Source organism: Diabrotica undecimpunctata, chromosome 2 (genome assembly GCF_040954645.1).
Source record: "Diabrotica undecimpunctata isolate CICGRU chromosome 2, icDiaUnde3, whole genome shotgun sequence".
Taxonomy (NCBI): Eukaryota; Metazoa; Arthropoda; class Insecta; order Coleoptera; family Chrysomelidae; genus Diabrotica; species Diabrotica undecimpunctata.
In genome coordinates this window covers 169,407,501-169,434,758 of record NC_092804.1, presented here as the reverse complement: position 1 = coordinate 169,434,758, position 27,258 = coordinate 169,407,501, and the positions used below count along the sequence as shown (strand labels likewise).

The 27,258-nt window shown below is 34.5% G+C and overlaps 1 protein-coding gene across 4 annotated transcripts in view; it reads right to left on the bottom strand.

The window, feature by feature from the left end:
• The window catches only part of LOC140435189 (uncharacterized), a 1,123,409-nt gene that overhangs the window by 750,993 nt on the left and 345,158 nt on the right, over positions 1 to 27,258 (bottom strand). For all 4 annotated transcript variants that reach the window (XM_072523966.1, XM_072523965.1, XM_072523967.1 and 1 more), the window contains exon 4: positions 5,705 to 5,815. In XM_072523966.1, coding sequence (XP_072380067.1) covers positions 5,705 to 5,815 — 111 coding nt within the window. The remainder of the gene's footprint in view (positions 1 to 5,704; positions 5,816 to 27,258) is intronic.

Below are 27,258 nucleotides of genomic sequence, written 5' to 3'. Positions count from 1 at the left end.
TTCTTTTTAACATTGAAGATAAAAAAGTGAAGAGAATTTCCAACAGCAAACTGTATTTAGCAAACAGCAAGAGAATTCTTGGTATCAACAATAATTAGATTCCTAATACCAAGAAATATTGTTCTTGCTCTTCACCTTATTATTTTACAATCATAAATATAGTAAGCAGTGTGGTATGAACAGAAAGAAAACAACGCAAAATTACAAATCATCCATTCATAAAAATGTTCTTGTAGCAATCCACTAAGAAAAATATTTAAATTCCTTTTAACTAGAATATGCTGAAAAGGAAACGCATTTTTCATTTTTACGTACATACATTTTATGAAAATAAAAAACAGCTTGAATGCAATATCTTCGTATTTCAAAGACTGCGCCAGCTATTTTTGATTTTCTTATACACAACTATACCGCTAGACTCTATAGACTTGAAATGCAGCAATTCCTCAGTTGGCGCTACTGTTTATTCCGTTTTATCCAAGAACTGGTAATACGATGTAATCCCCGAAAAGCATAAGCCCGTAGTTGGCAAACATTACCCAATAAAAAGACCGACACTAAAGTTTGAGCCACTAAATCTCCTTTGTGAAATATAGAAGATCCTTTTATTTAACCAAAAGAAATAAATGGTAAATATTCAAGCAATGTCTGTAAGTGAATGTGTTTAATTTAGTCGAAAAAGTGAATGTATAAAGGAACACGTTCTATTAGTTTAAGTAATATTTAAAATCGCTTCACATCTTTTGCAGGAATTAGCATTAATATATTTAACAGGAAGTTCCACAGTATCATTATCAATATTGGATTAAGATGTACAATAAGCGAGCTCAAGTACGAGCAGTTTATATTAAATGCCTTCAGGAAAAACAAAGTATTAAACTACCATAAGAATACTAAACTTTGTACTCCACACTCTTATAAAAAAGGCACCAAGAACTTCTCGAAGATACTTGGTGAGCACTAAGAGTTCACTTGGTGAAGTCCACCGCCGCCCTATCAAAGATTATGGTAACCAACTCTAGTGGGAACCAAGGTAAGGGCTAACGAGATCGGGAGAAATGGTGCTCCGAAGGGAGTTGGTAAAAACAAAATGACCTCTTCCCAAACATAGATAGTGACACTTTGTTGTAATGGCAATAAAATGTGGATAATCGGCGCATTGAAACCGTTGCGAGAGAGTATTGGAGACAGATTGATGGAGAAATAAACTTTGACGGTGGAGAATGTGGAGAAATTGTGGACATGTAGGAACATATAAATTAAAAAGGCGACAGAAACTTTAGGGAAAATTCAACTAGCTAAAAAAATGAATCGTTTGACAAGAAGTGCCAAGAAGCAATAGATAACAAAAATAAAGCATTCCTTGAGACAAATCGAACAGAATCCACAAGAAGGAAAAAGGAGTAATACCGGACCCTAAGAAAAGAATCATCATCATCATGCAACCTCTTCTGTCCACTGCTGGACATAGGTCTCTCCCATTTTTCGCCACTTTTCACGGTTCTATGCTTCTTGTTGCCATTTCTTGGATATTCGTCTAATGTCGTCTATCCAGCGTGTTGGTGGTCGTCCTCTGCTGCATTTGTCTTCTCGCGGGCGCCAGTCAATTAGTTTTCTGGTCCATCTTGTGTTTTTCAGTCTCGCTATGTGATCTGCCCAATTCCATTTCAGCTTGGCTATACGTTCGACGACATCACTGATACCTGTTCTTTTCCTTAAGTTTTGATTCCTTATTTTGTCGTTTTTTGTCACGCCGAGAATTGATCTTTCCATGCGCCTTTGTACCACTCTCATTTTTAGTGCTGTTGTTTTTGTGAGCGTGAGAGTTTCTACTCCGTATGTCATAATAGGAAGAACGCACTGGTCAAATGTATTCCATTTCATAGCTATCGGGATGTTGCTCTTAAAAATGTCTCTTAGTGAACCATACGCCGCCCAAGCAAGTGGGCTTCCTGTGGGAAGTAGAAGTAGGGGTAGGCCAAAACTCAGATGAAGGGATGGTGTAGATGAGGATGGTAGACAAATAGGCGCAGCAAACTGGCAACAGTTGGCAATGGATAGAACTGACTGGCGTAATAGACTTGGGAAGGTCGAGGCTTTTTTATAGGGCTGTAGCACCAATGATGATGAGGTGTTCGCTGGGAACTAAATTTGTCATAAATTTGGTCTTACTGATATTCATTTTTAGACCTATTGTTGACGATACATTTTCTAATTCTTGTACCATTTGTTGTGCTTCACCCAGATCTTCGGTAATAAGTACTATACCGTCGGCAAAACGCAGATGATTGAGCATTTCTCCATCTATTTTTATTTCTCTATTTTCCCACTTTAGCATTTTAAAGGCGTATTTGAGGACGGTTATAAATAATTTAGCTGAGAGAGTGTCGCTCTGTCTCACACCTCGCTTGATATGAATTTCTCTGGTGGTATCATGTAGTTTTACACGCATTGTGGCGTTGGTGGTGTTTACACGCAAGAAAAGAATATAAAAGTTAAAATAGAAGTAAAAGGAAAAAAATGTGAGGAAAAGCGGATATAAAACATAAAAGCGCTAAGAAATCAAAACGAGATCTGAACAAAATCAGAAAAAGGTTTTAGTCAAGAATAGGAAGTTGTAAGGATGTAGAGAGAAATATCCCAAATATTGTCCTAAATGATAGGTACAGCCTTAGTCTTGAATCGATAGGTTGAATTTTAGGAGCAAAATTTAATTTAATCTGAGTGTCTGATGAAGCAAGCATTCTGAAATAAGTCATAACACTCTATCAATACCGATTCGAGCATGAGAAGTTTAACGAAGATATACTTTCATATTATTTAATATAAAATAATTACTAAGGTGCATTCTCAAAATAAAATATAAAATTTTATTACTATAATAAAACACCATATAACACTGTGATTGAGTAAAGTTTTCTCAGTTTTATAAATCAAAGGGAAATAAATTTCCATGGCGCCGAAAATAAATAAAGCGGTGTATGAAAAATGTAAAAACACACCATTCAAACTTTTATCTTTCTAAACGGAACTCCTTTGGCACAACTTTCCTTCATAAAATTTCGTCTTAGTGTCTCCTTAACCTTTCGCAATCTTCTTAAAAGTTCAAAGTAAAAATCATTTATGAAATGAGAGTATTTATACTAACAAAAATTCCCAGACTGCAATACTATTTGCAGTTTGTGGCTGTTTCTGTAAAAAAGAGAAAATATTTTTACACCGTTATGCAGGAATGAAATTCCTTTTTTTAAACGCTTTCATACATTTTAATTGACACATTACCGTTCTTTTGAACGCTCTAACTGCAGCAAATAGAGTTAAAATGAGAATTGGTAAGTTGTGGCGATAGGGCAATCGAAATCGCTGTACAGGATCGTGCTCAGAAATACACCAATGAGAAAGGGATTTGTTTGCGTATTAAAATAATATTTTTAATAGAAAGAAGCACCGTGGTTCTCTTTTGATAGTTATTTTCTTTGCCTGTCGTTCTGTATAATTTCTCATTAAAACAAGTGTATATTTAATAAACAACTTGCAATATATCTTTTGTAACTACATCTTACATAACTTATCTGTTATTTTCCGTCAGAGAAACTAGCTTTCGATAATTTAAAAACAGTTATGTATATTATAAATTGGTTGAACATGAAAATTCATTTCAAACAGGTTTGTAGAAATAGAACTAGAGTTTTCTGGTCATCTTCAGATCTTCGGACAAGTTAAATTAAAATGCTGAAACTATTACATATCACAACTAAAAGAGCTCTCTCAGGTTTGTTGTAAAAAGTGCCAATATTACTTATTTATGATTTGTGGAAGTATATAAATAGTACTTACATGCCAGCTCAAGAATTGTTGTTAAAAAATACGTACATAACGCTCGAGGAGACAGTCTGAAAGCTCCTTAATATTGTTGTTATTAAAAGAATGTTAATTGATGTTATTGTTTGTAAGATTGTAACGTAAGCAAACTATTTACTTATGTACACAAACAATCTAGGCCCTTCTGCTCGTGTCGGAAAGAGGTTGGGTGTGGTTTTTTCAAAATTCATAATATAATGTTTGTATTATCTTTAAAATTAAAATGAATTATTTCTGGCAACTAATAAAGCTCCCGTTAAGGGTCGCGTCAAGAGACCACTTACAGTACCTGGTCAAATTATTAGCATTAAAAATTTGCATTTTTTAAAATTAATAATTTTTATCATTAGAAATGTTATTAGTTTTTCTCATAGCAACATTTAATATAGTATGGTAACATTATTGTACTATTTTAACGTTGGCAACACCGCCCTATCCGCCATTTCTAGACAGCATTGCGTCCTGTCAACTAATGTGCATTTTATAACCTCAAATACTGTCTGTGAACATTTGAACTTTAAACGGTTTTGACCTGAAATTTTATTGCGTAGATGAGTGATTTATCCTTTTTTATTATTATTGTTTAGATTATGCAGTGTAGTTATTGCTATAATTAAGGGTATTATACATATTTAGATGAGGAAAAACGCAGATCTGTCACAAAACAAGTACGTAAGGTATTTGGACTCCTAAAAGCTGGACAAATGTTTTAAAATAAAATAGCAGCAATGGTAGGACTATCAACAAGTTCTGTAAGGAATATAAAATAGAAAACTGCGTCTGGAGTCAGTTTGGATCCAAAGCGTACGGGTCACAGCGGAAGACATCCTGTGACTACTCCTAGGACTACTCCTTAAACTTAATTATTACACTGTGCCCGATATCTGCCTTTTATTTGATCTAAGAGATATTTGCCTAGTAAACAAAAAGAAATCACTGCGAACGCTTACCCAGAAGATAAGAGATGAAGGAATTTGTGTTTCCAAAACAACAATTCGTCGGAGACTTGTCGAAAACAAACTGGTAGCTAGGAGACCAGCTCGAAAGCCAAGGCTTACTCCGGCTATGTTAAAGAAACGTTTTGAATGGGCAGGGCAGGTTACTTCATAATTTTCAAATCAAAATATATTTCGAAAACGGTACACAGTATCGAGTTTTACCAAGAGTACCTTTTTCGTGTAAAATTGAATGATGTTTAAGTTTACTTGAAATTTTGATTAATAATTATACTCTTAAAAACTTATATTGACTAATACTTAGTACGATCCGTGTAACTAGCGCCCTCTATGAGAATCAGATATAAAAACAAATTCATGGGATGTATCAGCTTCCAAAGCATATTCGTATAAAATTTCATTACAATGTTGCCAGTAGTTTCGGCAAAATCGTAAAAAATGCGTAAATTTTTTTTCTTCAACGCCCTGTATCTTGAAAACGAATGGCGTTACCAAAATTTTTTACTAAGCAAACCCCATTTATTTTTCAGTTTTTTACCTACCCTAGAGACGAGGTTACCTTTTTTGAAACACCCTGTATATTCTACTAAATTAGATCAGATTTTAATGAACAAAACTCTTAAATACGTATTTTTTATTTTTTCCACTTACGGTTAGTTTTAACCTCTTAAAAACAAAAAGCACTGGGACTGACTGAAACATTCGTTGAGATAAAATAACTCGGATATAACAAAAAAGGTCTTAGATGAATACAGCACGAGAGAGAAAGAAAACATCTTTTAAATTAAATTTCTTGAATGAAATAAAATGTTCAGTGATTTCTCCCTTATAACGAAAAATATCACTTTATATTCATTTCGGTGTTAATTAAAATTGTACAGACTTACCTTGTTAAGTTGTTTAGTAAGCTTGTTGATTGTTTGTTTGTCCCTTAGTTCGTTTCGCTGGGCACATTCAAGTGCCGATTCGAGTTCCACTATTCGGCTTTCGAGAAACGCCTGCAATTAAAAAAAGAACAAAGATGAGCAAACAGTCGAAGGCAAGTTGCGAAAAGTAATTAATCAAATACAGCAGTTCAGTTTCGATAGACGATATGTTATTCTAATCAAGACTTGTTTTCGGAAACTTAGAGGTTTCAGCTAATGAGTTGGTAGACTAAAATAAACTAAAACAAAAAGAATCTTTTATTTTCTTTTAAAGTAGACTGCATAAAATATAACGAGCAGTCCTTCTATAGCTATAAATCTAAATGCTCATATAACCTCGAATTATACTGGTAGATTTTAATGCACATAATTCATTATGGGGCTCAAAAAAAATGACAAAAATGGAAGAAAAATAGAAACTATCCTAAATAATCTCAATTTAAATCTACTTAATGACGGCATGAATACTCTGAATACTCAATATAATGAGCAACAGGAGAGTTTTCAGCAATTGATTTGTCAATTTGTGGAAGTGATCACTTTCCACATCCTGGGTTGACAGAGTTACTAATGTGGAGGTCCTGCGTAGAATGGGGAAAGAATGTGAAATTCTCATGACCGTCAAAACTAAAAAGTTGGAATATCTAGGACATGTAATGAGAAATCAAGAACGTTACGGCCTTCTCCAGCTGATTCTCCAAGGGAAAGTAAATGGTAAGAGAGGACCGGGAGGAAGACGCATTTCCTGGCTTCAAAATTTACGAAAGTGGTATAACACGACTACCACTGAACTGTTCCGCGCTGCAATAAACAAAGTAAAGATAGCCGTGATGATCGCCAACATCCGGAACGGATAGGCACATAGACACAAGAAGAATAAGATCACTTTCCCATCTTAGTTAACAATCTGTTGTACTATAAGCACAATACACACATCACCAAATGGTCCTTAAATAAAGCCAACTGGACACTGTTCTCAACATTGATTTCTTAATCAGCTATGGATCGTAGAGAAATTTTAGACTCAAAACAAGATATTAACGAGAAAACACCCTTTTTCAATAAAGTCATCATTGATGAAGCGAATAAATTCATTGAAAAAACAGCTTTTCATCCAAAACATTCACCTGTACCGTGGTGGAACGATGCCTGTAAACAGGCAATAAGAGAATCTAAGTCGGCTTTTAATAGATATAAACGATATAAAACTACTGAAAATCATTTGGAATTTAAATAAATAAGAGTCATGGCAAAAGTTTGTTTCAGAAATCAATAGATCTACTCTAATTGGTCAAATCTGGAACATGATTAGAAGTATATCTGGAAAAAAATCACATCTCTCTATAAAGTACTTAACAAAAGACAATCAGACATTTACGTCCGACTGCAATATATCTGAAATAATGGCAAATCAATATTGCAAGACCAGATAACATACCTGTGCTTTTTCTACAGAATCTACCACTAGTAGGCCAAGAACTATTATTGCAACTTTTTAATTTTATATGGATTTATAAGGTATTCCACAAATATGGCACTCGTCAATCATAGTTCCAATATACAAACTAGGTAAACCTAAATTTGAAGCAGAATACTATAGACCATTCTCTCACGAATCCAATGTATAAGTGGCTAGAAAAAATCATTGCCAATCGACTCATGTAGTATATTGAACATAAACAACTTATTATACCCGAACAAAGTGGATTTAGAAAAAATAGATCAACATTAGATAACTTAATATCATTGGAATCAGAAATTCACGAAACATTTATATGCAACCAAGAATGTTTAGCTATATTTTTTGATATAAAAAAGGCTTTTGATACTGTATGGCGCTATGATATTTTAACTACACTCCACAATTGGAAGATTCACGGTAACATGTTTGCTTTTATTTAAAACTTTCTACGGCCGCGATATCTCCAAGTCCGAATCAATAACTATTTGTCTGAATCTAAATTACAGAAAAATGGAATTCGACAGGGCTCGAATCTAAGCGTAGTGCTATTTTTAATTACTATTAATGTTGTATCGTACTGCAATGGCACAATTAAAACTTTTTTGTACGCTAATGATGTGGTCATTCTAGCAAGAAACAAAAACATATTATCTGCTCATAATCGTATTAGTCGATAGAATCGTGGTCTAACAATATTGGGCTCCAGTTTTCCACCACAAAAACAAAAGCTATACATTTTTCAAGAAAATCAAATCCACAAAAGCTCCCAAATTTATTTTTATACAATTCTCATACAGAATATATAAAAGAAATAAAATTCCTAGGGATGCAACTGGACTCATAATTCAGCTGGACAAGATACTCGCTAAGACTATCGTGCCAAGCTGGACTAAACATTATGAAATCTGTATCACATAAAAATTGGGGAGCAGATTTTCCATCTCTAATAAATTTATATAGAATTTTAATTAGATCAAAACTGGACTACGGATGTGTTGTGTATAACTCCGCAAACCAAGCATTGCTTAAAACTTTGGATACTCGTTAGAGTTCAGCCGTTAGATTTGCTCTTGGAGCATATTGCACCAGTCCTGTGGACAGTCTACTCTGTGAAGCTGGAGAACCACTCTTAAACCTAAGAAGAAAATACTTAACTCTATCGTTTGTCTAGAATATAAAATCTAACCCAAAGAATCCAGCTCTCCATCATGCTGTTGCTAACAGGTTTCAGGAAGTCTATCAAAAAAGAAATAGGGGTCCTGTACCTTTCTATGAACCAGCTAATAGATACTTATTAGATTTTAATATTGAACTACCTCCCATTTATCTTACCTGTAAAATAAATTTATGTTTTCCTTGAGTTGTTCCCTCTCCGCTTTGTAACCTTAAACTTAAAGCATATAACAAAAATAACGTGATGCACAATTTTTTTAAAACTCACTTTCTCCATATTCTCATACAGTACAAAAATTACCATCTTATACACACGGACGCATCTAAGACCATAAATGGAGTAGGAGCAAGCTTTGTGATATCATATGAATATTCCATCTATAAATTGTCTCCTGAGACAAGTATTTTTACAGCAGAACTATTTGCCATCAATAAGGCCCTAACCTTTATTCTAGAAAAAAAAACTTCCCAAATCTCTTATAATATCTGATTCACTTAGTTGTCTGACATAAATTTCTCAGTTTTATCACTCTCATCCAACATTACAGCAAATTAAGTTAATTTTATACCGTATGTACCTCTGAAAGTAGAGTTCCTCTGGGTACCGTCACACGTTGGAATAGATGGTAACGAATAGGCAGATAGTCTAGCTAGGTCCGCAGTAACCAGTACAAGCGCATCAGTGGAAAATCTAACGGTGCATTTAGATTTAAAACTTTACTTAAAAGCAAAATTGCACGATGTTTGGCACAACCAATGGAATAGAAGCACCACTAAATTGATAGAAATAAAATCTTCCGTCCTTCCAAGGAACTTCTGGCCTTCAAAGCGACAACCTCAAGTCCTAATAACAAGTCTCATGTTAGGACACACTTCTACAACACATGAGTACTTGTTGAAGAGAGAAGAGGAACCAGTGTGTTTTGTTTGTGAATATAAAATGACAGTGAAGCACATTTTGATTGACTATCTAATATACTCAGTTAAGAGACTATATCACCACATTCCAAAAACATTACAAGAACTTCTAGGAGAATCTAAATATGTAGCACTATGCTACATATTTAGATTGTATGCAATAGACTGGATATAATTCCTAAAATTTATTTTTAATAAAATTAAAACTTTTTTAATAAAATTTAACACAATACATCAATAATTAAATATACAGGGTGAGTCATGAGGAACTTTACATACTTCTACCATATGTAGAGTCCCTCAGGGAGCATATCATGTGGCCACTAAAAAATGTCAACTCCTCTTCTTTATTAATTAACAGGGTGATTTGTGTAATTGACCATTTATTTCATTTTACTGTAGTGTTTATACGGCTCATTTGATTTTTTTCATTTTTGCATGATACAGTACACTACTATCAAGCATTCGACTGGTATTAGCTAAACTAAAAAATTCCAGGACTGGCTTTGGAAAAATTAATTTAGGGATTCGTATTAAATAATACACCCTGTATAATTTTTTTTAAATGCAATAAGTGATTTTCAAACTACATAAATAGCCAATGAAAACGACATATGCGACAATGTTGTCGCACTTTTATTAAATTTTTAGTGAACGATCAAATCTAAATAAATAGAAGAACCATAATGAAGTATCAAATTATAAGGTATTAATTTAAACAAATGTTATAAATTTCAAACATTTTAATTAAAATGAGTTTCTACAACATAATCTAATACGTAGAAAATTAACATCTTTACTGTCACTTTGTATTATCTCTACGATAGAATCAATTGTTTTTCAATTTTAAATTTTTACTCATAGATCGTATTGGGGCATTATTTTCGATAAATAATAAATTAAATTGATTAAAAAGTCAAACCTCTTGTATGTGTTAGTTTTTGTTGATTGTAAATGATTAAAATTTTATGTCAAATAATAATACATTGCATCAACTGTACTAAATAAAAATAAATCTAAAAAAGTTTAAAATGAAGGTTGGCGTTGACCGTTTGACGTTTCTTGATATTTTATACCCATTGTCATTATTGTCATTATCAATTGTTATTTATGTGTACAAGAATACATATTTTTTCTGTCATATCTACGTTAAGTACATTGTGTTAGTTTTGGTAGAGCTTTTGTTACTTTCGTTCAAAATGCCACATCAGTTTTCGACCACAGAATATGCAGACATAATATTTGTTTATGGATTCTGTAATGGGAATGGTAGGGCTGCTAGTAGAGAATATCGCAGGAGATTTCCTAATCGTCGAACTCCCAGTCATCCAACATTTGGGTCAGTTTTTAATTATTTGCGAGAAAATGGCACTTTTCCTAGTGGAACAACAGAGCGACATGTAGATGAAGCGCAGGAAGATGACATTATGGACGCCGTTACTATGAACCCTACAATAAGCACTAGACAAGTAAGTCGAGAACTCAATGTTACTCAATCAAAAGTAAGTAGAGTCTTACAAAAAAACAATCTATACCCATATCACATTCAAATGGTTCAGCGACTACATGCTGGAGATGAGATCGATAGGTTGGAATTTTGTAGATGGATTAACAATAATCGACCAACGCTATACAGGACACTATTTACAGATGAAGCCCAATTTACCAGAGACGGGATAAATAATTCACGAAATTCACATGTGTGGGCAGAAGAAAATCCCCATGCTATTCGAGAACGTCGTTCTCAGTTAAGGTTTTCGGTTAACGTGTGGATTGTCATAAATAACCAATTAGTAGGTCCTCACTTTTTTGATGGTCCTTTAACAGGGCAGGTCTATTTGAACTTTCTACAAAATATTTTGCCGAATTTGCTTGCTAACGCGAACGTTGCTATCCGAGGGATGTATTTTCAGCATGATGGGGCACCCCCACACTTTTTACTGGCAGTGAGACAACATCTCAATAATGTTTATGGCAACAGGTGAATAGGACGTGCAGGTCCTATTTCGTGGCCTTCAAGATCCCCTGATTTCAATCCCGTTGATTACCATATTTGGGGACGATTGAAGCAACTAGTTTACGCAGTGAATATTAATAACCGACAACAATTAATTGATAGAATTATACATTGTTGTAATACTATTAGAAACGATCCCCACAGTATCCGTAATTCAATACGTCAATTAATAATTCGGCAACAAAAATGTGTACAGGCTGCAGGGTTCCATTTCGAAAATCTATTTTGAATTATTTTTATTTTGTTACCATTATTGTATCTTTTCCAGTTCTAATTTATGGGTTTATCATAACTATGTACATATTTTTAGTTTTTTTTTTAAATTGTTCTTCGTTATTGTTAGTAGTTACTGTTTTTTGTTGTTCAGTGACTCAGTTTATCATTTCAATTAAAATGTTTGAACTTTATAACATTTGTTTAAATTAATTACCTTATAATTTGATACTTCATTATGGTTGTTCTTTTTTTGGTAAGATTTGATCGTTCACTAAATATTTAATAAAAGTGCGACAACATTGTCGCATATGTCGTTTTCATTGGCTATTTATGTAGTTTGAAAATCACTTATTGCATTTTAAAAAAAATATATACAGGGTGTAATATTTAATACGAATCCCTAAATTAATTTTTCCAAAGCCAGTCCTGGAATTTTTTAGTTTAGCTAATACCAGTCGAATGCTTGATAGTAGTGTACTGTATCATGCAAAAATGAAAAAAATCAAATGAGCCGTATAAACACTACAGTAAAATGAAATAAATGGTCAATTACACAAATCACCCTGTTAATTAATAAAGAAGAGGAGTTGACATTTTTTAGTGGCCACATGATATGCTCCCTGAGGGACTCTACATATGGTAGAAGTATGTAAAGTTCCTCATGACTCACCCTGTATATTGTATACCTTATTATGTAATTGATATTTTGTATATGCCTATGTATGTCTTTATTACTTTTGTACTTTTTTATGCTAATAATCCCAAGTGGTTGAAGCAAAATAAAAAAAATCTATATCCCTATAAATTTAAAGACTAACTCTAAAAAGTATTTGCTTTTTTTGTTTGCTTAGGTATTAGATATTGTTGTGTTTTCCCCTTCCCTTCCCTTCCCTTTTGAAGTTAATATACCAGCAAAAAATAATCTAAATAAAAATAATCTATAATACCTATATACATATGTTTATACCGTCGCCATATGATCCTAACAAATGGTTTATTTCACACTAGTTAATTGTCAGGGCAGAGTTTCATTATGTCCTAATTACTTAGAACAAGCACCTGAAGGAAGTGCACTTTAAAAGATCTATTTGTCATGCTCGATAATAACACAGGATGTAAACAAAAATATATCTATTAATACCGACGAAGCACATAGCGGTACAAGAGTTCTTTTATGGCGGACAAAAAAATGTAGCATCCTCCTCTTCTGAGATAGTCCAGCCTGTTGAAATATAATACACAGAGCATCAAATGTATGAGTTTCTTTGAAACTGGTGATCAAATTAGTCGAATATTGCTAATAATAAACCTTTCTCGCATATTCTTTGATTCAGAATTTCTTATTTTTAAAGATATTCTCGTAATTATTTTCGGTGACTTATCAGGTCAAATAACCCAGGCCGACATGATTTTTGGTGTTTTTAACTTGATAAGTATCCTTAGCTTATACGAACACGCTGATTCTGAATAAGAATTTGGTTTAAGCCCATTACGTCAAAATGTTTCACAAAATTAAAAAAAATTTGTGAGATATTTTGTACAAAAGCAAAGTCATTATCATCATCATAAAACCTCCTCTGTCCACGGCTGAACATAGGTCTCTCCCATTTTCGCCACTTTTCACGGTTACAAAGACAGAATATATTTTATTACACTAATATATGTTTACTTCAATTAAATGGCAACACTGCCTATGACGTCAACTTGACGGCATCGGCAGTTGTTTACGAAATAGTTAGTTAGCATCAGTTGTTTGCAGCATCGAGTTGTGTTTTGCTTACCTAGTGTTCAGTACGTCATAGTATCAACAAAAAAGTGTAACAACAGTCCTGATACTATTTTGTTACGTGTGTGGTAATTTAACGATAGCAAAACATAACAGAATTTATCAAGAAAGCTTATCATACTTACTTTAGTGTAAAGCTTGGTGATCAGGACAAACCTTGGGCTCCACTCAGGGTGTGCTTTCAATGTATCGAGCTACTGAGAAAATGTACAAAAGGTACACGTAGCTCTTTACCTTCGGCATTGCTATGGTATGGAGGGAACCAAGTAACCATGGAGATGACTCTTAATTTTGTTTCTGCAACACTAAGGGCCTCAATTCGAAAAATATACAATTCAGTATCCTGATTTACCGTTTGCTAAACGAAATGTGCCTCATGAATCAGGAATCCCCATTACTTAACATTTTCTTCACACTATCCAACAGCAATCATTAGATGCAAGTTCAAACGAAAAAACCAATGAAGACAAATTTAATCCTGATATAGACCAACCTCAACAGTTTATTCAAGCTGAACTAAAGGATTTAGTGAAACACATGGGCCTATCAAAGGATGCTGTACAAATCTTAGGATCACAACTGAAAGATAAAATCCTGTTGGCTCTAGGATCCACATTCTCGTAATACAAGTATAAAAGAGTTTGCAAAATATTTCTATCAAGAGGATTGACTCCTGTATTGTAATAATATTCCTGAAGTAATCATGAAATTGGAAGCTAAAAATTACGAATCATCATCATCATGGCGGTTATTTATTGATTCTTTCCTTGCATCTCAAAGAAACGTACGAGAATCTTAAGCTGTTGCTAATTAAAATAAAGTATAATAATACGGTCGAAAATTATAAAAAAATGAAAACATAGAACAAACCCATGCTCTAAGTTAAAATACCATCCCAAGTTTAATCCCCAAGGTACCATTGTCAATTTTGTTCCTAGGAAATGTAACAGGATTGTCAAACAGGCATAGAAGTTTACAGACATATAAGTTTTCCTCGCGTGTATCCGTCCCTATGAGTGAAAGTTGTTCGATAAGATTTTAAGTGGCCGAATAACAATGATGTAAGTCAAAACTGGAGCAAGACAATTGAAGGATGTCATGTATGGAAATCACTGTCAGGCGGTTGATGCAGGTTTAGCCCTGCAGTCGTGACCACGATCTCTCAAATCGTTTATGTTTTAGTCTTGTATTTGGAGAAAAAAGAACCAACATATTTTTTATCTTTTTTAAAATATTTAGTATACGTAATAATGTAGTGTCGATGTGTCGATCGGATAGCCAAGCGGGCTGGGCGGCTGGCTTCTCCTTCGCTTCACTGCGAGAGATGTCAGTTCGATCCCCAGCTCGGTGACAGAAAACAAAAAGGCTAACGCAGCAGTTTAAAATTCTAAAATGAATCTGCGGCTTAGTCTAGAATATGCTGGTATCTGATCGGCCTATGGTGGAGCAGTACGGCAAGAGATAAGGGCTTGCGGCTTGGTAATACTCCTCCATAGATCCCTACCGGAAGGGCGTGTGCCGCCTAAATACCGGGTATATATATATATATATATATATATATATATATATATATATATATATATATATATATATATATATATATATAGTATACGTAATAATATGTAAAATACCTTAAATAACCTTAAATTATTATTCAAAAATTCAAATGATTAGTTTCAAACATGGCAATAATGTATAATTGGAAAAAATAAAACAAAAAATAAAACTAGCTCATTTGATCTGTGTTTTGTACACACTTCGTACAAATACCGATCAAGTATCCAAGGCACAGATATACTTTTTACTTGCTATAGGAGAATCTAGTTTTTTGATTTTTCTTTTCCAGTCACACATTATACAACGATATGTAGCTCCTATTTTCTCTGGTCCGGGTTGTAAATTGGGCTATGAGGTACCAGCCAGTTCTCTCAGTCAAGTGAATATCAGATGACCTTCTAAGCATATGCTTCTGTGCATGTGGCAGTTGATTGAGAAGTATATAGGAAAGTTCTCCTAGGTAGGAGATTATCTTCTTCACTGTTAAAATAATAAATGACGTAGCTTCTGACGTAGTTCCTGATACATTTATTAGAGTGTAAAAAAGTACCATTGACTGACTACCTTCTTGTGTTTCTCGAGACATTATAATTCCCTGACACAATATTCTTTTATGCTATAAAAAACACTAAATTTATAAAACATTAAGGAGTGAGTAGTGACCACGATGTGAGAGACCAGGTTTCGAAAACAATAGCTGATATCGCACAGGCAAATCAACCATCGAGCAAAAAGATAAAAGAGGGAATCTAATCGTTATAAAAAGGCGACCAAAAAAGTGGCCTCTGATGGCGGACATATCCGGAAATGCGAATGCGCCAAATTTAAATTTTCCGACACTTATTAACAGTAGCTATAAAATAGTTTTCAGAATGTGTCTTAGACGAGAAAATTTTAATTAAATATTAACGATAACAGTCTAAAATGTGAAACAATTGTTAAAAAACTTCAATATAAATAAGATTTCTTGTGACAGTTGGGACAAATAATAACATAACCCAACTAAATTTGATTTCTTAAACAAGGAAAGACTCTCTTTCCTTGTTTAATTTGGCCTCTCAAGATGGCACTTCCTGTCTAACAATATTTTTGCCCCCACTACCTTTACATTCCCTCTTTTGTCTTTTTGCTCGATGAACTCAACACACTACAGGATGAAAGGTCAACTCGAGTTAGGAAGCTACTGGAATGAGCAGCTCCTATTGTTAAAAAAAATGAAAAAACTTGAAGGACGGTCTGAGAGACCGTGCTTCACGACTGTTGGGTTAGATATGTAAAATTAAATTCTAATAAAATAAAATAAATAAATAATTTAATAATCTGTGAGTCTAAATTTATATAAAAATATTCCAAATCTCATCATAGTAATCTATTGTTTTTTTTTCTACGACACTGTCTATTCCTAGTTTGCATTAAAATGCATCACGACTATTATTAATTAGAGTACGTTAGTCCAGAAGTCATTTTTTATCTCAGTCCATGGGTGGTATATTTTATTTTTATAATAGAAAATCTGACGAATGAGCACAACTTCTTCTAGGAAGTTTCAAGTGGATTTTTGTTTTTTTAATGAGCACCTAGTAACGAGTGAAATGCGTGGCTATTTCTGCTCCTCTTATTACTTCATTTTAGTTGTTTAGTTACGATGAGAAATTAAAAAGATATATCACGTCTGCAGATAATGTCCAACTTTATTTTTGTGTCTTAAGTAGCTATTAAAAAGATGCCTGTCTTTCGTACATACAGTTAATTTAACAGTTTTATAAAAATAGCATCTATCACTTAGGTATATTACAAATAAAACAGAAAAAAACCATAACATAAATAATAGAATATGGGTAAATCGTATATTATTTTCATTTTTTTTTTTCATTTTCATTTTTATAAATTAATTGTGAAGAGATTTATTTGGAGAGTATTTTCTTGTTCCGATATCATATCCTATTTTTCTCGAGTAGTGTGATGAATGAACTTAGGTTGAGCCGCGAATCAGATGCGCCGACGGGACTCTGAAGATACCTGACCTTGTCGCGCATTTGGGTGAGCAGGTAATTGTCGTGGACAATTCAGGGAGGGTCCTGAACCCCTAAGTACAGCTGCTGCTAATAAAACAGCACTGTACATTGAGCCTCGATTCCTTCAGACCATGCAGACCCGATATCCACGGGAGCAGATTTGCATGGCACCTCTAATCGTTGGCGCTCGCGGAACATGGTGCCAGTCGAATTCTCGCGTCATGAATTTTCAACCTTTCAAGGTTCGATGTCCGCAATTTTATCACTAAGGCAATTATGGGTAGCATCCATATTCATAGTTATTTTATGAGGTCCTAGCATAAATGACTTATGACACTTATTATTCTTTTCGAGTACCACTATCGGCTTCTTCCTATCGCGGGATCTACGTTCGTCTAGATAGGTATCTCTTTTAACCTATGACTACGTAGATGTTTGTGTTGTCCTTTTATGTCTGTGAATGTCCCATTTTACTTCAATTTTATTATTACTATTTTTAAACTTTTTTTAGCAGCCCTTTTGCTGCAAGGCTAATTTTTTCAAGCCCGCAATAGTGCGTTTGGCGATGGTTGAACTACAGAGGGGGGAGGTTGGTCTCGGACGATTAAAGAATCTGGCCAAACATCAGGCCATAAAGGGCCATACGCTGCTGGTATGTTGCATTCCGGATCGGAACGGGGAGGAACAGACCAGCAGGATTGGGTCGGTTTTCGGATGACGGGAGTTTGGTTGCGTGATGAACGTAGCCACCCAACCGGGCATCGTCCGGCCTTCATAATAAAAGAGGATATGGCTCCACTCTGATCACCGACAAAATAATACAATTTAGAGATTTAGAGAAGCGATAAATAAAGCATTCCCCAGGGTACGAATTTAGAGCATGTTCGATGTATCTTATAATCTTCTCTAAAACCGTTGTCTTCCAGAAACTTATTCAATGAATTCTGTGCCCTTTTTTCAAACACACAGATATTTGCTAAACCAAAAGGCATGTTGTGTACCGCTGTGCTCTTTCCCGTATTTCCCGAAGTATTTCGGTTTATATTTAAGCAACTTTGATTCAAAACGGTTCTCTGTACTTAACCCCTATTGAGGGCTAACCTCGCATGAGAACCGAAACTCCATTCTTTGATAAAAATTTAAGTCCTAACTAACTAACCGGAGACTAGCTCATCACTTCACTACCTTTCGTGTAAGCTCCTGGCGATAAAAGTCACGAAGGGCCATTGAGTTTTGTCCCTTATCTTATCTATACATATATCTATCTATCTTGTCCAAATTCATCATCATCATAAGTGGCTCGACAATCCGTTGTGGATCTTGGTCTGTTCACAAAGAAGTTGCTACTCCTGTCTATTCCTGGTGACTTCCCTTCTTCTGACTCTTAGAATCTGTAGATCTTCTTCCACATTATCAATCCATCTCCTTCGTGGTTGTCCTCTACTTCTTGTACCCTCTGGTTTTGAAAATGTTAATCTCTTCGTGTATTCGTGATCTGACATCCTAGCAATGTGTCCAGCCCATAGCAAAGTCTCTGCACCTTAATTTACGGCCCCAAAAATCTTTATAAGATTTTTTTTTTCAAAAAAAAACCAAGAAGTCTTCCATCATTTTGAGATAAGATCCACGTTTCAGCCCCATATATCAAAACCGGTCTTATTAAGGTCTTGTATTATATTGAGCTTTACTGCACGTTTTATATTTTTATTTTTTAATGTTTCTGGAGACCGTGACCAGTTCTGTTCGCTATTGCTATGCGTATTTTTATTTCGTCGTTTGTCGTGTTTGTTGCGTTTACTATCGATCCAATATATGTGAATTCTTTGACTTGCTCATGGTATGGTTGCTAATTTGAATTCTCTATTGGATACTTCGGGATTAAAAAAAAAACCAACATGTATTTGGTTGTTTCCTCGTTTACCTAAGTCCTAATTTACTTGCCGCGTCCGCAAGCCTTGTAAAACACTGCACCATGTCTCTCATACTTCTGTCCACTATAACTATATCTCGTCAGCAAATGCGAGAATTTGTGTCGATCTATTAAAAATAGTTCCATTCATTCTAATATTTAATTATCTGATTGACTTTTTCAAGGCAATATTATAGAGGAGACAAGCCAGCGCGTCCCTCTGTTTTTGACCGTTATTAATTTCCAAGAACGTAGTTTTCTCCTTCAATTCTAATGCATGAGCTTACGTTTGGCATTGTTAGTTGAGTCAACTTAACTAACTTAGGTGGGATCCCAAAGTCTATCATTGCATTATATAATGCAGTTATTTTCACACTGTTAAAGGCTGCTTTGAAGTCGACGAAGAGATGGTGTGTATCAATTTACCAAGAATATCCTTTGTCGACACAATACATTGCCAAAGATTTTATACGCGGATGCTAAAAGAGTAATGCCTCTATAGTTCTTACACTCCAGTTGATCACCCTTTTTATACAACGGACACATTATTCCCTTTAGCCACTCTTCTGGTATAATACCAATTCAATCTGCCATATAATTGTTATTAAATAGAAATTTGTTAAAATTATTATTAAGGTACACTGTATACAAATTAATTCGACTTGAATTTTTATAAAATTATTTTATTTGATTAAATAATATAAACAGTTAACCAACCGTCGTACACACTGAAGAGAAACGACCACTGTCAGAACAATTTGTCACAAAGTTTCAATTAAAACTTTATGCGGTTAAGTCCACGCAATAAAATTAATCTTTTCCCGCAATAATATATTTAACTGCCGCTAATAATTTTCTCCGATGCTGAGAATAATAATATTTATTGCTCGGTGATTTTGCAAATAAACCGGATGAAATTAAAGGATTAATTAATTATATTTAGGTATCTCATTTCCTGGTATATGAAAGATAATAATTTTATGAACACTTGATATGACAATAATGGTAAAATTAAGATAAATATTAGATCTAGCAACAGAAGACATGTACAGTAATCCTGGCCAATAGTTTTCAAGTCATCTTGAAGCTGTTTAGTGCTGATCGTAGTATTAGTAATGTGCTGAATATTAATTAGAATATAATATAAAAATTGTGTTTAATAATATAAATAAATAAATAATAAAATTTACGCCACTCATTCGACATCCTCTTCGATGTCTTCTTCAGAGCTGAAAAGGGTCTCAGTCTTCCGAGCCTCCAGACACTACTACACTGATCGTGATGTGATCGTGAAAAATAGATGACGATTCATTTATACCGTCGGTGGTGACGTGGTTTGGGTGGAGGTTGGCGTGGGGGTTAGCGTGATGATTGGCGCGGCGGTTGTTACAAACATTTCTGACAGTAGGAATTTGATTGACGAGTGAAGCGGACGATATTTTCTTCTCAGATAATTCTTGGTTTATAGAAGCGGATACGGGCTATGGTTCTGGAGTTTTCAAAATCAATGTTGTGACCTGTATGAAGATGGTGTTCGCCTAGAGTTGAAATTGAGTTATAATTGCGAACAGAAATGAAATGTTCATATATCCTATTTTGGATTCTACGATTTGTTTGGCCTATATAAGATCAGGGGCAGTCTGCACAAGGAATTTCATAAACTCCGTGTTGGTCATTTGGACTGTTGTCTTGATTGATCGGACAAGACATGAAAGTTTTTGTTGGTGGGTAAATATTGTTTTTATTCCTCTTGATTTAAGAGTTTTGTCGATTTTTGTCAGTGACACCTTTGATGTAAGGAAGACAAGCTTTCGTGTGATGAGGGTCTAAGTCTTTGGATGGATTGATGTCTGTGGATGCTCCTTTTGATGTGATTTATGCGGTAACCGTTTTGGATGAGGGCTTGTTTTAAACTAGAGAGCTCAGCGGGTTTACTTGCATCATCGCAATGGCGTATTGATCTTAAGACAAGCGTATTATTGACTGAATTAATTTGTGAAGGGAGATAATGAGAGTTGGCATGCAAGTAACGATTGGTGTGGGTGAGTTTTCGATAAACAGAGTGATAAAAACCGTGGAATTGGTTTTTCTTTATGATAACGTCGAGAAACGGTAGGAATGAATCAGTTTCCACCTTCATCGTGAACTGGATACTAGGATGTCCACCATTTAGACGGGTTTGAAAAGACACCAAAGCATCCCTGCCATGGGGCAAAATGATGAATGTATCGTCAACATATCGTAGCCAACACGTGGGTTTGAGCATTGATTTGGATAATACTCGGGTCTGGAATTCTTCCATAAAGATTTTATCAATTACTGGAGATAGTAGGGAGCCCATTGGAGCACCATTTATTCGTCTATAAAATGGATTATGAAAAATGAAATTATGTGTTGGACATACAATGTTTAATAAGAGATAAGTGGCCTTACTGGATACTGTATTTAGTATTCAGAATGTTTAGAGTTTCGTCTATAGGAATGTTTGTAAATAATGTTTGTAAACGATATCGAAACTTACTAGAATGTCTGACGGTGAGATAGGTTATTGTTTGAGAAGTTCGATAAAATGAAAATAATTTTTCTCGAAGGATAAAGCATTTCGGGCGAAAGTTTGTAGAGTTCCTTGGCCAATAGTTGCGTAGCGCAGTTGTATGCTTCTAGATGTTTTGGAAGACTTCTCACGAGGAATTAGAGATTGTTTTATGTCAACAGGAAGAGAGGTTTTATTGATAATGGATTTTGTTGTTTTCTCCAGATAGGTTGTTGGATTATTAGGAATTGGTCTGTAGTCTGGACTACTAATAAGATTTAAGAGTTTATTAATACAAGAAGAAGTGCTAAGAATAACGATGGCATTGCCTTTATCGGCGGGAAATATCGTCCGCTCTACCCGTCAATCAAATTCCTACTGTCAGAAATATTCGCGCCAACCCCCGCGCCAATCCTTAGGCTAACCCTTCCGCCAACCTCCTCGCAAACCACGTCACTTTCGACGGTATAAATGAACCGTCCTCTATTTCAAGTACCAGTAATGCATTGGTTAATGATCAGTGTAGTAGTGTCTGGGGGCACGGGAGACTGAGACCTCGAAAGTCCTGAAAGAAACATCGAAGTTCCTATCTAGCAAGGTCTCCTATCTAGCACAAACTTATGTTAAATTATGTCCAATACTCTTGACAGAAAGCTTCAGTGAAAAAAATATATATACTATATAGTCTATATATAAACAGAAAAAGAACTAAAATCTACTAAGTATCTTTTTTTTGTACTCTTGTATTCTTCCTTATTTGTATAAAATATGGATACTAATCCCTTCAACAAATAAATAGGTAAATATAATGAATAAACAACTGTTGTGGAATATCTCACACTCTTAATTGTTAAAATAGAAGCCTGCAAATAACATCGTAATAACCAAAAATATGCGTAATTCATTTAAGTGTAAAATAAACAATACGGGAGTTAACAGTCGAAAAAGGTCTTGCACGACCCTGTAAAGTCAGTAGAAATTATGTGTCATAGATTTAGTATTTAAAAGCTACTTTTGATTTTACGATAATATTCTTGTTGTTAGTAATAAAGTTTAGACACCGTCTTTTGTTTACGCTGTCGAACTGATCCGGGATTGTAATGTTGAGTTTTTAATAAAGATTTTTAATCTTTATTTTACAATGTGCAACACAAAAAAAGCCGTTTGAGGGCCCAACACCACGCAGTTCGTCTAAAAACAAGGAATATGTAAGTCTAAAGAAAGCACCCATCATATTTCTTTATTAATCTTTATACTAAATAAAATGTATTTACTTTAATCAGATTAATTATATCTTTTTGACAATATAAATTTCCATTTCCTAATAGAAAACTAAAACTCCTATCATTTCTTAATATTGAACTAAACCCATAAAAGCTGTGCTATAATATCTCTCCGTTAATTTTAATCATTTCACTTTTGTCAGTTTTGCGTGAGTGTGTTGCTGCTGTTTGCTACTTACTTCAGTGTCACTTTTAATCAAGGTAGTTGATTTATATTTAACCTCACCTATGCGAATTCTTTCACATAAATTTATCAACAATAAAGAAGCAATTTTCTCAACGATATATTATATCAATTCAATGTTTATGGAGGTAATTTAAAAATAGCAGAGATGAATTGTAGCTTATTATTTTATAAAGAATGTACCTACTTTGTTGTTGTATAAAGGAATTGACTGTCCATATTTTTCTATTCATATCGTAAATGGGAAGATGATATAGAATATAAGGATGTCAATGTTAAAAGCGGATAATACAATGCGAAGGTTCTCTTGCGAAGATGTATTACATTCAATTAATAACATATTTTTTACAAAACAAATTACAATATTTGCTATTTCACAGGGTTTCCCAACAACATATCTTATTGGTTATATCTTGGAAACTAGAAGAGATACAGTCCCGGGAAAGAATTCGTAACTAAGTCGTCCAAGACAGTCGAAAGTATTCCGAATTCCAAATGTGACTTTTAAAGGGTGCATTGATCAGTTAACGGGTAACAGCTAAATCATTGACTTTAGTGTGAGTTTGAACAACGTTTTTATACCGTGTTTAGGCGGGACGCCTCTTCAAGGTGTGGGCTCCCTTGCCAGGGAGAGAAATGGTAAGAGCAGACGCCAGTCTGCGATTGCAGTTGTGTTTGTTTTTTGGAGGATGGTTAGACGAGTGGCTTGCTATAAAGCAGTAGTAGTCATTGTGTGTGTGTGTTGTGTGGTGTGTCGTGGTGGTGTTGGTGTTGAGGAAGGTTGGTGGCCATGTCATGCAGTTTTGAGGGGGTACCTTTCGCAAGTTACCAGCTATACTGTGGGAACGGCTCTTTTCGATTGAGTATATTGGCATGTAGATTATTACCATCTACGATATCTTATAGGCGTCGATTCTAGGATGTTAAAGTACTCATCAGGAAGTTCGTTTCCAGCCAAGTTGAGAAGTTTGGCCGGGAGAAAGGGAACTTTTCTAGTGGGGTGCCTGGTGATTATGTGTCCTAGGCGGTGGTAAGAATTTATTAGGACCCCTTTAGCTCTGATATTGGAGCTTGCTATGGTACGAAGGACGTATCTCTTGCCGAGAGTTTGAATTCTGCTCTCAGTTGGTGGATAAGTGCCGACGGAAAATTAGCACGCCTTCTCATGATGTTACGTTCGGTGGCCATAATGCCATTTATTTTGCGGTTGTTCAGTAGGGAGAAAAGAACCGAACTGTACTCAATAATAGGTCTGATGTAAGTTTTGTATGTGTGGAGGAGAGTCTTGCTCTGTATTCTTTAAGATTTGTCCGATAGGGCTCCCAGGGGTTTAGCCGTTCTTCTCATTCTGTTTAGAGTGAGATTAAGTTCAGTCTCCCAATTGAGGTTCCTCTGAAATTGAACGCCCAAGTAGTTGACTAAAATCTGGAACGGGAGTCTAGATCCGTAGAGCTCTATTGGGTTGCCCTCGTCTTCAAACCGGGAGGTTCTTGGTTATCTGAATAGGATAGGATAGTAACCTTGGTTAGGTTGAGAGTGCCTAAGGCGAGCAGTGCTGTATCGTAGGCATTGAGGAGGATGGTTTTATTTTGGTCATAGGGGCGGGGCAGGTCGTTGTTATAAACTGTGTATAGGATTGGCACTAAAATTGAGCCTTGAGGTACTCTAGTTCGTGGAGTAAAAGGAGTAGACTATTGGCTGCTGATGGTAACTCTTAGTGTCCAATTGGAGATGTATGAGTGGATGGTTTTTAGAAAAGTGGTTGGCAGTCCAGACAGGCGAAGTTTTTTATTCAGAGCTTCATGCCAGACCTGATCGAAGGCCTTCTGGACTTCTAGGAATATGCCTATGGCAATTTTGCCTTTTTCATCAATTGAGCGTAAGATGAAGGTTGCTGCTTCTGTCAATGCATTTTAAGCGGAGAGTTCAGCTCTGAATCTTAATTGGAATTTTGGAATGATATTTTTTGTGTCTAAAAGTTCCGTTGCTCCTTTAGGATACTCCGAAAAGTAATCTCGTCACCCTTTATCGTCACGCTTTATATTTTAATCATTGACTTCGCTTTGCATCAATTTTTATCAAATTAAATATATACCAAATCCAACCCCACTTTCTGGACTTTATTTGATGTTTTACCAGAAAATACAAACAATTCGTATATATTTATTAATAAAGACCTGCAGTTTATCTGTAATGGTTTTTGTCACTTTCCAGGTTTTACATCCGTAAAGTAGAACAGACATGGCATTTGACTGGAATATGCGTATCTTTGTCCTTATAGTATACTCGCAAGATCTCCAAACAGGGTTAAGTATGCTGAATGCTTGTTAAGCTTTTCGTATCCTCATACAATATCGTCATCTGTACTTCCGCTTTCTGTTATGACACTTCCAAGATACGTAAAGTTTTCCACATTTTCAATCTGCATGTTGTTGATAGCAAATAGCGTGTTATTTCTTGCATTTACTCTCATGGACTTGGTTTTACTAATATTGATTTTCAAACCTACTTTATTGGCTTCAGTGGAAAGTGTTTCCAATTAATCAGCCACATCTTGGAACCTTTGTTCTACCAGGCAGATTGTCGGCTTATTCCAGATCGCTTAGGCGTGTGGTTAACGTCCATTGTATCCCTTATGTCGGAGTCTAGTTTGAAGAGAACATAGTCTACTGCTATGTTAAAAAGAAACGGAGAAAGCACGCATCTCTGTCTGACTCCAGTAAGTATGTCAAATAATCGCGTGATATTTTATTTATGTGTAATAAAACATTTTCTTTAAGATTTTAACTACTAAGTTTTATTCATAAATTTACTTACAATACTTTTACTTCCTTAGATTAAATGCAAGGATAAATCTGTACATATGTATTTTTATGATTTACTAGTATATAAGTTATTTCTGCTGACTTCTTTTTTCACCATTAAATTTACTGATATATATTTTACAGTATAACACAGTTGCTTCTTACAAGTTTTAATGAATGGCTCAGCTGGATATCATCTTTTTATGCCTATTCAATGACGTCTGAATTTACATGGGGAGCTGTCAAATTATATTTATTTGCAAGATTTTACACGACTTCTCTGTTGGTAATCTCATTATTCAGATGACAACTAAGCAGACGGCCAGTTAGGTTGTTCAGGATTGGATTAAGATTTTATATTTATAGTGATCACATACTACCACGATACGATATATTAAAAAAGACAATAAATTTTTAACAAACCAAAAGTTAATCAAAATAAGTGATTTATTGTTTATTAAGTGAATTTTTACAGCCTTCAAACAGGATATGTGATAGTTTCGATAGCAACTAAAAGAAAATAACGAATTAACTGAGATACCTAGTTCAAATTGGGTCGTACCTAACTGACATATATGGCAGATGACAGAAGCGATGAGCAATAGACCATCTTAGTTAATAAACATTAAATGATGTTAAATGTTAACATCATTTCTAAAGAGTAATAATGAGCTATAACCAAGCCTATTATTTAAATTTCTCAGCTCATATTTTACATCTGCCTGGGTTTTTTCTTCCTTATCTTCCCTTGAAATCGATCTCTTTTCATTCTATGATGGAAATATGTACCTATTTAAGTTTAGTAGTTTTAATACCTTTTTATAATCTCATATTATTTGCTTATTATGTACAATACATCTAGATTTGTTATTCTATCAGTCAATTATGTTCATTCATAGTGATTATTAAATATTAATAGTAATTATTAAATAGGCCTGTGCAATGATACAAGTAGATCTGAAAAACATTTCTGCAAAAAAGGCCCTCATTCAAAATTATTACCGCGAAAATCATATTTACATGAGCATCCACGCACATTTCTCTCCCATTCAATCTCAATTCAAAGACATTTGATTTATTCTTAAATAAAATTCTCAATTTGATACTATTTACTCATTTTAATTAATTGTGACGTGCAGTTATTAATAAGTAAAATGCCATTTGTGTCAGTTACAAAGGTAAAATAGTAGGCTTTAAAAAAATGACAATTTTCCTATTATTAAACCGTAAACGGTAGGCTTTAAAAATGACAGTTTTTATATTATTATCTTTTTAATCAGTCTGAATGGCTTGTCTTTAACGTTAAAAATGAATTTTTCTGTAGAAGAGTTAATAGATATGATCTGGGTATTGGAAGAAAGTTCTAGAAATTGCTTACTTGCATCTAGAATATATCAAGAGCGATATCCTGAACGGAGTGTTACGATAAATTCTGACCCAAAAACGGTAAATATGTTTATTACTGATATGCTATTCATTCAAGTCTTTTCTAGGTCATGACACATGATGCTATAAAAACAAAGTTCGAGGCGAGTCGATGGGAAATCCAGTTTGCCCTTACCGTTTCGCCGTCCAGTCTACTCAAGAAGGTTTTAGACTTTTCGAGATAACGGCGATTTATGTATATAAATAAAACATTTTTATATGGAGGAACAGTT